Raw genomic sequence first — 13,037 nt, 5'->3', positions numbered from 1 at the left:
GGGGTGGCCCGGGGCACTTTGCTGAATCTGGTGCTGCCGCCAAAAGGAGCATTTGTCAAACTACACTTTAGGATGGAAGGAATGTGTAGTCTTGTATTCAACCCACTTATTTACAAGGGTTTGATGGTGGTAACCACTATAATATCAGGGTTACATATACAATCTTCCCTACTTATGAAGGCAACTCAGTGAAGACTAAGTTTCTGCTTCCTTCAGTGCTGCATCACAGGAAACAAAATAAAAGCAGGAGTATGCAGAAAAAACAGACTTCCACGATTACATTAAATCCTCTTTCATGGGATGCTGCTAGCTCACTCTCCTGAATGAGCAGCCGATAGAGGAAAAGCCAACATCTTACTGACAGCGGGGCAGCCAAGATATGAATTAACCCTCGCTGAGCTGAGCCATGAGAAGCTCTACACTCTCTCTATAAGTTACTGCGGAGCTCACAGAAAAGTAATCCCCAGTGGCTGCCTGACCCTCCAGTGGACATCTGGGAATCAGGCCCATCTCCCTGCTACTGGTGGGAAGCCAGTGAGCTGCACAGGCACGGGCAGAGGCACTGTGGATCAGTGGGATTGCTGCAGGAGGATTTTCAGTGCTCACAGCCCGCTGAAGGTGCAGGAATCCCCCACAGATTTTGAGGACTGAAACAAGGAAGTTTGCTCCGGGCAGTTTTTTGGGGTTGGAAGTCAAAGCTATCTACCTGCCCAGCAGCAGTTAAATGTGTCAAACCAGAGGCTTGCTGTGCCAGGTGCTCACCCTTCCGAGCTGATCCTGCAGAAAAGCAGTTTGATGCACGTGTGCATTTTAGTTTACTACTGTTTAATCAGTGGAACTGTTTCCATGCAGTGCCCAGAGTGCTTAGCACACTGCAAGGGAAGGCTGTGTAGTTCTAACAGTTGCTCTGCCTTAAGACTGTTTTTTCGTATCAGTATCTCCCTGTTTTCATCTTCACATTTTTTTTTCACCATGTAACACAGCCACATATAAAATAGCACATAGAAACGTGGGGGTGCCGTGGTGAAAGCAGTAACATACAACTGGTGTCTAGGAAATCTAAATCCTGTAAAAAAAGATCTCAACCAACAAAATGACACAATAAGCATCTGTCTCTATTATCCTGTAAGGACCAAACACCAAGAAACTGAATAGATGGTATCCAGTATGCTATGAATTTTTCCCCCCAGAAAAACTAGAGCTATGACTCCTACGTACACAATTTATATTGGAGAAGATCCTGAAAGATCCCAGGGCACCATTCACATAAGCAACTTCATCTGTCTTGAAGTATAACTGATTATGGGATGGAATGTAGCAACCGTCCAGGAAGAAAAGATTACACAAGATTTTGTAAGGTTTTTGTTTACTAGACAGAAGAAGTTTAAAGGTAAGGTGCATAGATTTGCCCAGATAGGAATCTAGCTAGAACACACGCATTAACAACTTAACCTTGTGATGAATGCAGTTTCAATAAGAATGAAGGGACTCCATTATAAATATCAGTTAAACAGCCAACAATGTAGTCCAGCAATATTTTGAGAACATAGGTTGAACACCAGATCAAAAGAATCCCAGTACATTGTCTGAGTCAAACACGCCAGTTTCTCCGAAGCTACTGATTTCCTTCAGTGTCTCAAACCAACCAGGTTAGATCCTAATTAGTTCATGAATCTGACAAAATCAGACATCAAGATGTCAAGGCTGTAAAACCAGTAAATCTATTAAGGAGAACTTAAAACAGGAAAACATATTTTACTCTACAGAAGGAGATGCTCGTGCTGTAGTGGAACACCCCCTTTAAAACCAATATGGATGCCCGAGCACAGCTGAAAGTAGAGGTTGGGAAAAAAGATCAACAAAGAGATACCACTGAAGGTTTGACTATGAAAGTGATGGGGACTTCTCAGGCAAGCTTTTAACACCACCCACCCTGTCTGCTCTTTTTCCTGAGTATATCTATACCTCATCCACAAACTTCATTTTTGCCCACCTTGGGCGTATCCCTACTCCCTATTGGCACTCTTGTCAAAACGAACAAGTTCTGGGGCTACAATTCAGTAGAAAACCTGGCAGCAAGGAGTGGAAAGGCAATAGCAACTTTCACAGTCACTTCTTCCTTCTTGGGGCAGAACTGGGATGATAGCAAGAAAGTGGCAATATGATTTTAAAACCACTTTTGCTTTCTCCACCAGCTGGAATCATGCAGGAACCATCCAAGCTTCCAGTGTGGTAATTTGTTCTCTAAAACAAGAATACCACTCCCCTCTAATTTCTATCTCTGATGCTTTGGCATATTATTTTTAACCCGTTCTGATTTGTCATGCAACCCTACAAACAGCTGTATTGATGCAAAAAGAAGCCTAGTGCAAAAGAATTAGATAAATATGAGGACTACTGTGCCAGTTAAAAAAAGAAATAAAAATCCACTGTTTCTATCACCAGTAGGAACCAGTAAGTCCACAAAGACTTCCCCTTGCCCCAAAGGTAGGCAAGGCTCTAGTGGCTTTCCCTATTTTATCACTGTTGTTTTTTTTCCTGCCAAAAAGCCTACTACAGTAACATAGCTTAGAAATGCTTTTCAGCAGGAAAAGTTAGTGGTGAAACCTGGCCAAGCCAGCAGAACTTTGCTTCCAAAACAAAAAAATGTTACAATGCACAGAGCCAATGAGGGAAAGAAGCTCTTGCAATAAAAGCATCATTAGAGCTAAGTCCCTGTCCGATGGGTCACCGAGACCCAGCAGAACACAGTGGGAACACACTTCTGTTATCAAGTCACAGACAGACAAGCAGCAAAACAACTGCCCTTGTTTTTTCCTGGTGTTACATGTCATTTTCAATCTCCCTTTCAGTTTCATTTTTTCAAGTTGTTTTTGCTGCCATTTCTTGTTTGTCTTGCATACATGTGACTTCCTTCCATTTCACCACAAATTTCCACCAAATAAAACCATATGCACTGCCATAGCAACATTTTAATACAAACACAGGGTAATCTTTGTTCACTGAAGTACACAGTTCAATTTTTTTTTGTCTTATTAACAGAACCTGCATCTGCATACAGTTTTACTAATGTCATAGCAACAACATAAACACAAATTCAAGATATTTTTTCCTTTGGAGGGAGGAAGAATAAATATTTTCAGGAAAAGAGCGTGGGACTTCAGAAAGCAAAATGAAGTGTTTGTGACCAAATATGGCCTGAAGTTACATCATCACAGCTGTATATTTACTCTTTGAAAGCCTGCTCTTGCAAAGTGTTATACATTCTCAGTTCCTACAGATGTCAATAGAGAACAGCTGTATCTGGCAGGGTAAAGTCTGAATCACAGCTACGCTTATACACAACAGAGGTGGAACTTGCTATCAGCATTATGGGAACTTAGAAATTTATCTACTTAGACTAGAGTGCATGTTCTGCACAGTAAACAGTTTTACTCCTAATGCAAAATAGAACTGCACGGTTTGACTGAAAGAACACAAATTGGTCTGGCATGCCTCTCAGTCCCTGCGCAACCATACATCTTGTGGCATGACCCTCTTTTTCTCTACAGATCAACAATTCCTAATGCAGAGATAAATACAGTAAAATCTAGAATTCAGATGTGTTCATTCCATAGCTTAGTTGTTGCACTGACGGGGTATAACACTGTTTACCCATGACAGCTCAATTACTTATGCCTCATACTTCCACAAAGTATACAAAAAAGGAAAAGAACCAAGTTCTTTCATATGGCTGACTCAATCCTACCTCTCAGCTATTGCTATGCGCGTAGCTATGCTCTATTTTTGTCCTTTATGGCTTGTGAAAGGGATGACTTCATTAGGCTTTTAATTTTTTTAAGTAGCGTGTTCATTCATGACAAGAGCCTTTACTCTTTGCTTTGTAAGCTGATGGCCCTTCAGCTCAAGCATGCTGTGAGGGTTCAGGGTTTGAAACCTGAAAAGTCTAAACATTAAAAGAAGTGCTATAACAACACTACACACAAATAGCTTGTTCTTTCTGTGACAAGTAGTTTATAGAGGAGAGGAAAATAAATGAGTAAGCGTAGTCGGCATAAAATCAAGCACTCAACACAAGCTGGTGTTGAATGATGAAGATTAAAATGGCATCACAGAGTTTTCATTCACAGACATCATCTGCGCAGGGTTCTGTAGGGATCCTTGTGTAATTACTACACCAGTACATTTTCTGAATGGACAGAACTGAAGGCTTCCAGGCAGCCTCAACTCCATGTCTTAAAGCTTGATGAGAAATTTAAAAATACAGCTTTTAAAGATGCATTTTCTCTCTTTATTTTATTACAACCTGCTCGTTCTGGGTTAAGTCACATTGAAAGGAATTAAAAACTTCCCCTAATTGCCTATGAAAGTGTTAAAAGCCATCTGCCCAGCCAAAGAGTGCATAAACTTTGATTAAATCAGTAACCTTATTATTATTATGAATTATCACTGTTGCATGACCTGCACAGGTCACCTGTCATCAGTAAGGCTGTGCTTTTAGCCAGAGACCATCATTTTGATTCATTTCTATTAACAAAAATTGAAAACGTTTAGCAAAACTGATAAAAATATTTGAATTTCATCTCGGCTTGCATTTGACTCATGACTCTTCAGACTAGCGTAACCATTATCAAAACTAAATAAAAATAGGTAAATAGTAACCTGGAATGAATGGCAAATGCTACCAAGGCCTTTTACTCTCAATTTGATTGAACCCTGGCAGATGATTCCCAGCTTCGCTTGGAAAATTTCAGTTCTAGTAACCACCACAGGAATACTCCTTAATGACTTTTTAAATTCTTCTTTAAGGTAGGAAAAAATTTAAATGTGAAGGATAGATTTAACAGTGTCTTCATTTAAAAACAAATTATGGTTGTGTTTGACTCACAAGGAAGCTTAAACTAGATTTATAGAAGAAAAAATAAAAGGCAGACAAACCCCTTCATACAATTAATGAAAACCTCCAGGAGTGTAAGAAAGTAATGCAAATTGCAAATCCGCATTCCTCAGCCAAAGACAAATCACACACACATGCAGATCAACACTAATATTTGCAGCACTCTCATTTCCACTGGGTGCTATGAATCTTAACAGAAATGCCACGCTTTTACTCCAGATGAAACATTTTCTGGCAAATGAACTGTGGCAGTTTTGCTGTTCTGCTCTTTTATCAGTGTTATTATGAACGAGTTCAAGACTGGTTTAAAGTAATTTGTGGCTACCAAGTCAGCGTGCAGTAATCACTGATTAGGAAAAGCTTATTCACTTTCACTGAACTGAAAAAAATATGAAAGCAGCACCTATAGCTAGGAATCCTGGTCCTTTAAAAAGGGTTAAAAAAACAAACATTGAAACAAGAGGTGGGCAGAGAACCAACAATGACTAAAAAAAAAAATAGAGCACAGGTGGCTACTGCCAGGCAAGAAGAAAAACTTCCCTGTTTTACCAGGGGTTGCAAAACACACAAGGGAAAGGACATGTGACACCACTGTGAGAAAAAGTAGTATGTGACTACAAAGGTCTGATGCTCTTTCCAAACTTCGGTAGTTAGATGCCATGGTGAACAATTTTTTAATGAGAATTTGTTTGCAAAGGTCTGACAAAAAAAAACCCTTCTAAAACATCTCAAAGATCCCTGCAGCATGACTGGTAAGGAACTGACAGCCCCATGCCCTGAAGCCTAGACTGAGAGTCTGGAAGCCCAAGCCCTCTCCCATCACACAGCCACAGCCTCCCGTTACATCTACAAGTTCCTTCACCACTTTCTGTTGTCTACCTGTAACGCCAGCACTAGCAGGGAGAACACTCAGGATTGAAAAATCACCTTCATGGCAGTTTAGCGTGCATCCCACGACACCAACTTTTCTCACAAAGGTGCTAGTCCCAAGCAGGAGACAGACTGGGGTAACAACGATGGCAGCAACAACCTCACAGAGCTGTTTACAAAGTGATCGTGTCCTTGAGACTTTACAAATGCTGACTTAGCTAGACCCTCGCGAACTAACCCCAAACACCTACGCTGATTCCTGAGAAGCCCCCAGTGCAAGTGTGCGGAGGGGCCCACCTGCTTCACAGTGTACACTGTTCTCATCCTCCAACAGACCCCACAGACACAGAGGGCTTAGAGACAGTGCTAAGTACTCTGGGATCTAGAAATCTTCTCAGAAGTTAACAACAGATTTCTATTGTCAGCAGATGATACAGTACAGGACTTATTTTAAAGGTTTATTTGTTTGTAAGTAGGTAAATTTAGTTGATATTCCAGTAATTATTTATAATATCTGGCTTCAGTAGGTAAACTAGCAATATGAGATGCATAACACAAGTATTATTTAGAAATCTGAGATATTAACACTAGTGACACTCTATGTATCCATTTCTACTGATTTTAAAACCTATACTAATTTAGAAGATATGGGTAGAAGATTAAACATCCAGCAACATGCCACTCTGAAAACATGGTTTGACCTGTCCTTAAAACATTAAACAAGATGCAATCAAGTAAGACAAAAAAAAAATGTATTGCACCAGGAACCCAAAATGTCACCACATAAGATTAAAGTCAGAAGTAAAGTAAGATCATTTGCAGTAGCTCTGCATGACAAAGCAATACTCTAAAAGAAAATTAAACTAATGAAACACCAGTGGTTTGTTTTTAGGAAGCTGAAGCATTAAGACTCAAATCCACACACAAATACAAATATGTCATCAGATATTGAAACTTGGAAATCAGACACTGAGCTGTTAGGGTATAAGGAAAAATATGTTGTTGAAACTAACTAGGAAACTTTAAATTTGTGTTACTCTGATTTATTAAGGATACATAGACAAAAGGGTACAATTAAACAAGAGTATATTTTTTTTCTGGAACCAGCAATTCTCCATCTCTTTATTTACATCTCTAAATATGGATTACTAAATCCAAAAACAGGCTGGCAATTTGGATGTGCTGCCTTTAATGAAGGAAGCCAAACCAAACCTCTGAGAGCTCAGTTGTATAAAGATTTAATTAAATAATAATAAAAAAATAGAAAATGCTCATTCCACCCTCTTCTCTCAAAGAACTGTCATGAACTGTCCCGAATTTCCCCTTCTTCCACAGATGAAAGGGATGAACTTTCACTGCCCGAGTTCTCTGCAGGTTCACTGGCATCTGAGGGTGTAGGACACAAACAAAAAACAAACAAGCAATTAGTTTCAGCAATGTTGTTTGCTCATTAAACAGAAGCAGTTTTGTATCTTCTTTTCCTTTTAATCACACTTTCCTTGAGGACAGCTATTTCGTAAGTCTCATAACATGGGATAAAGCCCTGGGTAGGACCTTGTTGCTGAAGGAGAAAGCAAGACAATGCTGAAAATTTCTTCTAGTTTTTAAGTCTTGGTCTTCCAGTCAAGTAGGTAAGCAGAGTATTTATCCCACACAAAACAATTCCTCTTCATCCACCGAAAATTTAAAACTGTTCTTTTGGCTTATTTGTTTTAAACGGTGTGTTCTGGGTTGCCACATACCTATATCACAACTGTAATGAATTACAAATAATTTACACTTTTATCAGCATTTCAGTTAAGATGGGCAACTACTGAGAAATTCTCAATGGAAATGGAAAATTAATATGATACAACTATGTGCTCCTTCCACGTGTTCCAGAATCCTAAATATGGTGTTACTCTGTGGGAATCCATGAGCTAAAGCTGATGAGGTTAAAGCTGCACAATGACTTGGGCTTTAGGACACAGCCATTGTGTTCTGCTGAGATTATATGGTGAAGCACTCACTTCCCAAACTGATCTTCAGCCTCATACTCTGAGACTCCTTTAACAAGCACTGACCCCAGGCACCTTGTGGTGAGGTCACCAAATGGCACTGGTCGGTGGCACTCAAGCAGCACAAAAATAAACTACAGCAAAGTTGGCCCATGATTCACACACACTCTGCTCTCATTGTTATTTTCAGTATTTGATCCAACTATGAATTTAAAGAATTTTTTGAGCATTTAGTGTCAGATGCTTCATTAAGGAAATGTTACAGAAAGGTAGCTGAAGAAATATAGTTACTGTCTTATCAAGATTAAGTTCTACAGCTGGCAAACGCAGATAATATATAGGACACAGTGTGCACCTGTACAGTTTCAATGGAATTTGTTCAAGAAAATAGAAGCATTTCACCCAGAAACATTGGAGGTCACATTTTGTCTACATTAAATCTAGTGTATAATCAATTAACATTTATATGCCAGATATGTACTGAGTAATGCACAAAGTAAGGATTGTTTTTGCCCCTAAGTCCTGTGAAAACTTCTATAATCCCCTACTATCTTCAGCCATGACTGACCTTGTACGCTGAAATCAGAGCACCTGTAGTTTTTGCTATGACCAAGTCAAGCATCAAAACATCACATAAAAGAATGTGGCAATCTTCTGACTCATAATGAAGCTCAACAGACAAATTTTAGCTTTAGTTTAGTCTGTTACAGTAAGTTTTATTTAACAGGAATTCTAAATTGTCTTCACTCAAAATAAGGTATTTTTATGGTGTTGATAGTGTTCCCTATAAATTAAGATTGCCCTGTTCTTCCCACCATAAAACTGCAGTTTACTTGCAATGTAAAATTTAAACTCTGGGTTTAAATTTGTCAGTGCTAGTTTCCTTCTTCAATCCATATTTTCCTATTTTTTTTTTTTTGAAAGTTTCAGCCAAAATATTCAGTCATCTCTGAGAACAAAGACAGGAGATATAGGCTTTGTCTTCATGAATTCTAGCAGTCTCTCTTTGAAGGTGTCTAGCTCTAGCTCTCCCCCAGTCTTTGAGGGTAGTAGCTTGAATCACAGGGGGATCTTTCTTCAGCATGTGCCTGTTGCTGTGGCTACGAAAAACTTGCTTCTGTTCTTCCTGGGGAAGGGGGTAGACTGGAGATTGCTCCGTAAAGAAACATCATTTTAGCAGTTAAATTCCCACAGGACTTTGTTTCTTCTTGTTCTAACCCGGGCCCTTTGAAAACAGACCCTGGGGGGCTGTGGGAGTCGGGGCTCCGGCAGACACCCTGCCAGACACCCACCCACTGGTGCGGCAGCTGTTTGCCTGGAACGCCACGGGGAGGTCAGCATCAGCCCGACAGGTGCTCCAAGACAAGTGTCCCTCCGGGTGCCCGTGGAGAAGGGAAGGCAGGAATGAAAGGCAGTATTGGCAGAGACAGATCGCTCAGGAGGAGTGCGCAACTGATAGAAATAGCAATACCTGTCAGAGAAACCAGACTGCAAGTAACACACAAAGTGCCACAGCAGAAAGGTCACCTCTTGGGAGATGGGAGTGGGCTCAAGCACCTCTCTGATTACAACAGACTTCTCCCTGGAGAGTCTGGAGGTGAACCCAAGATTTCCACTCTTAGCAATTATCTGTGAATGCAACTGGTAAAGCAAACTAAATACTGGTTTTGCTCCTTTATTCTGTAAAGATAACACACAACAGAGGAATATGTGATTGTGCCACACTTCAACAAAAGTGGTATTTTGTCTTCACCTGGAATAACCACAACAAAAAAGCACTCCTACTTTTATATTCATGCTTTTCCTGAAAGAATCCAGGGTTATTGTGGCAGGCTTCCACTCTTAACAGAAAAAGCCCCATGAACACAGGGTTCAAACCAAACTCAAGGCTAAAATTAAGTGTTAATATGTTAACGAAGAAGACGTACAAAAATAATTTATGAGAGAAGTTGTGAAAATCACTTTTTTTTTTCTCATTAGCTATAATCTTTTGCTATGTTGTACGCAAGAAGACACCTCAACAGGGAGCTATACACTTGATTTTTAAGGAATCTATAGAAACAGTTAAAAAAAAAAGTATTAAGAAAATTAATGGTTCCCAAAACATAAAATAGCTGCTAGTGTTCCCTGAATACCAACTTCAGGGATGACTGCTAAATGAATGATCCCTGCAGAACAGCAAGGTCACTGTCTTGAAGACATGCACTTGCACTGCCCTGTGACAGAGCTGTCGGCACTTCCCAGCTATTTCCATCTCTCTCTTCCCTTTGCCCTTCTACTCTGCCTTTTACAGATTCAGCTAGTTGCTGTGGCAGCACAACCTCAACATATACTTGGACAATCAATACTTATTTGAAACGATAGCCTTCAAAGAACAACCTCCCTACTAGCTCAGGAGACAATGACAACCACCCTATTCAGATTACGGTTGAGTCAATCAATTGTAATTCCTCCCTGATATCTATATCATAGAGGTAGCACTGACTGCTGAAAAGCAAGGGTCTTAGATCAAGAAATAATGGATAAACTGGAAGTATCTAGTTTCTTTGAGCTCTAGTATATGTACGCACATATACCTATCTAGGGTGAGTATCATTGGACCCAGTTGCTCAGACAAGACTCATTCCCTGGCATGGTGTCTTGGTCTCAGACCTCTTGCAGTACATTGCACAAGAAATATTTGTATGCCATTTCTTTGAGAACAGATTGTTCCAAAGGATCACTTAGGGTCATCTGGCCAAAAAAGCCAAGATCCATGGAAGTTTGATATCACTGGTACAATATTCACAGTCTCATATTTATCGAGTCAAATTATATACCTATAGAGCCATGATTGAGCTGCCACAGAGAAATAGCCTTTGCAGACATACTTCAAAGCTTTTCCTCAGAAATCTGTAAAAGTTACGGACTGGCCCATCACTGAAAAGTATGGAATTTGATAACTGAGGTAACTAGCTGGGGGACTAAGAGACAAAGGAACTGATTACCTCTATCAGCAGCTGCAGAAAGTGAAGCTGGGACACAAAGCCTTTATACTGGGGAGAGAGATGGAAATTAACTTAAAAACTAAAATGTAAGTTTTTCCTAGACCTGGACTCTTCTCTAAGTTAACTCCAAGATTAAAGTCTTCTTTTAACTAAGTACTTTCTGAAAGGTAACATTGTGCTTTTCACACACACACACACACACACAGAGCTACTTTGCCATTATGATTTCTAATAACTACCCTGTAATTCAGAATTATTTCTCCAATGTTAGGAGTTATGCTGGAAAATAATGGGGAATGATTCCTTTTATGATGAGCAGGCTTGCTTAAAACCCATCTTCCCCAGACAGCTTGGCTTTTTAGAAATAACCAGCTCCAAACAACTTTGCCACATACAAAATTTAGCACAGGTCTGAAGAGTTGTTTTATCTTAGTGGCTAAAAATACGTATTAAAAAAAAAAAAAAAAAAAGAATCAAGCACCAGTAAATAAAGTTAGGAAAAATGCATACAATACAGCTTATGGATGTAAGCCATCAGCCAGCAGATTTAAGACAGAACATTCATAACAGCTTTTTTATAGCAATCTTTTAGATTCAGAGGGAAATACAAGACATACTGCACATTCCTGGTATTATTAATAGGTGTATCCTTAACTATTGTTTATTTAACTAAAATAGCTAAGTGTAGCATAACAGGAAATAAATATATGCTTACCTTGGCCAAGAACCACCATGTCATTCTTCAGTGTTTTCAAGACCACAAATAACGTTGGATACTCAATTATTACTTTGCCTTTCAAATTGTCTAGGAGGCTTCTACTGGCATCCAGTTCATTGTACCTTAAAAATAACGGGGAAGTTTATTTTGGATTTTAATACTACCAAGGACATAATGTACACTTTTGGAAAAAAACCCAACCAACCAACCCCAAAACCACCAAAAAAACAAATGCCTTTCCAGCAGTTCACAGGATTTTCAGATTATATCATGTTCAGAAGAACTATTTTATGATTGAGATTACATATCCAGTCTTACTATTCAACTACGTAACTTTTTCTAAACGCTCCTAACATCTAAGTATAAGAACAAAAGAATCAAAGTAAAATTTCTCTAAGGGCTGAAATGTTCTATGAGTTCTTAATAAGTATCTTTACCAAAATTGGATATGGACTTAGGGTTATCAAAATGGATATATTTCAGGATATATATCAGATTCTAAATTAAACATGAGACTTAATGTTCTATTTATGGGATTTAACATTACAGGTTTAATTTACATGGTTAGTAGTGCACCTTATTTATCACATTTGCTTATGAATTATCAGTGAAATACTGGGAAGATGAAATAAAAAGCATATCTGAACAACTACTAAAGTGAAGGTATACTGAAATCACTTAGAGCTCTGTCTTTGTAGAAGTAAGGGCTATGATACTAAGAGCATTGGGGCAATAATTTCTAAAAGATGGTGCAACATCCCCATTTATGCCTAAGCAAATCTCTGCTAACTGCACTATCTGCAAGAAACTACCTGTACAAAACCCCACATAGACATGTGCTAAAAGAGGCGCATGACATGAGTGTGCAGTCCTTTCCCAGAAGAGGGCTCTTCACACCTGAGGGTGAAGCCAGGGAAGTAGCAAATGATGCCACAGTAATAAAAACAAACCGAGCATCTTCTCCACAATTTCCTAGAACTGTAATATTCTCTCCCAACTCTCTAACTGGAAACCTGGACATGGGATTCTGGAGAAAGGAAGGGATATTTCAGAGCCCTCTGAAAGAGAAACCCTGTTGCTTTCACTTGCTATAACTATGGCATCCAACAGATGCTCTGGTATTATTACACTGCAATCCGAGTTATGCAATTCTTTCTGTAATCAGCATTATTAAATTACTACTAAGATATTGTATCAGTTAAAGGCAAATGAAGTTCAAAGCCAAAATACAATGTAGGCAATAAGTGGAGTATTTCCCATAGCTGCTCTGATCATTAACATGTTATGCAGTTGGGTTTTCTTCTGCCAAGAACAACACTGGATGGGTGAAGGAAATTATATACTTTATGATTTACAGTAACGTGTGATTAAGAACAGTACATCAGAGAAGTCAGCACACAAGAATAATACTGAAGGTAAAACAGGATTCAAGTTCTTGGGATTTAAGGGAAAGTTAAGTTTGAGCAAAAACTATTTCTCTCATATTCAACTTCAATCATCATGAAAATATTTGGTTTCATGTTTCTCTCAACCCAAAGTAATTATGACCTCTTCTTACTGAAACCCTT

At 39.1% G+C, this 13,037-nt stretch overlaps 1 protein-coding gene across 1 annotated transcript in view; it reads right to left on the bottom strand.

The window, feature by feature from the left end:
• Window positions 1-6,794: 6,794 nt before the first annotated feature.
• The window catches only part of ZNHIT6 (zinc finger HIT-type containing 6), a 36,176-nt gene continuing 29,933 nt past the window's right edge, over window positions 6,795-13,037 (bottom strand). The window contains exons 9-10 of the mRNA XM_042807368.1: window positions 11,467-11,591; window positions 6,795-7,153 (exon numbers count right to left, since the gene is read on the bottom strand). Of these exons, the coding sequence (XP_042663302.1) occupies window positions 7,068-7,153; window positions 11,467-11,591 (211 nt within the window). The 3' untranslated portion in view covers window positions 6,795-7,067. The remainder of the gene's footprint in view (window positions 7,154-11,466; window positions 11,592-13,037) is intronic.

Source organism: Tyto alba, unplaced genomic scaffold (genome assembly GCF_018691265.1).
Source record: "Tyto alba isolate M040663 unplaced genomic scaffold, T.alba_DEE_v4.0 Super-Scaffold_1000006, whole genome shotgun sequence".
NCBI lineage: Eukaryota > Metazoa > Chordata > Aves > Strigiformes > Tytonidae > Tyto > Tyto alba.
This window is presented reverse-complemented; position numbering and strand designations above follow the sequence as displayed.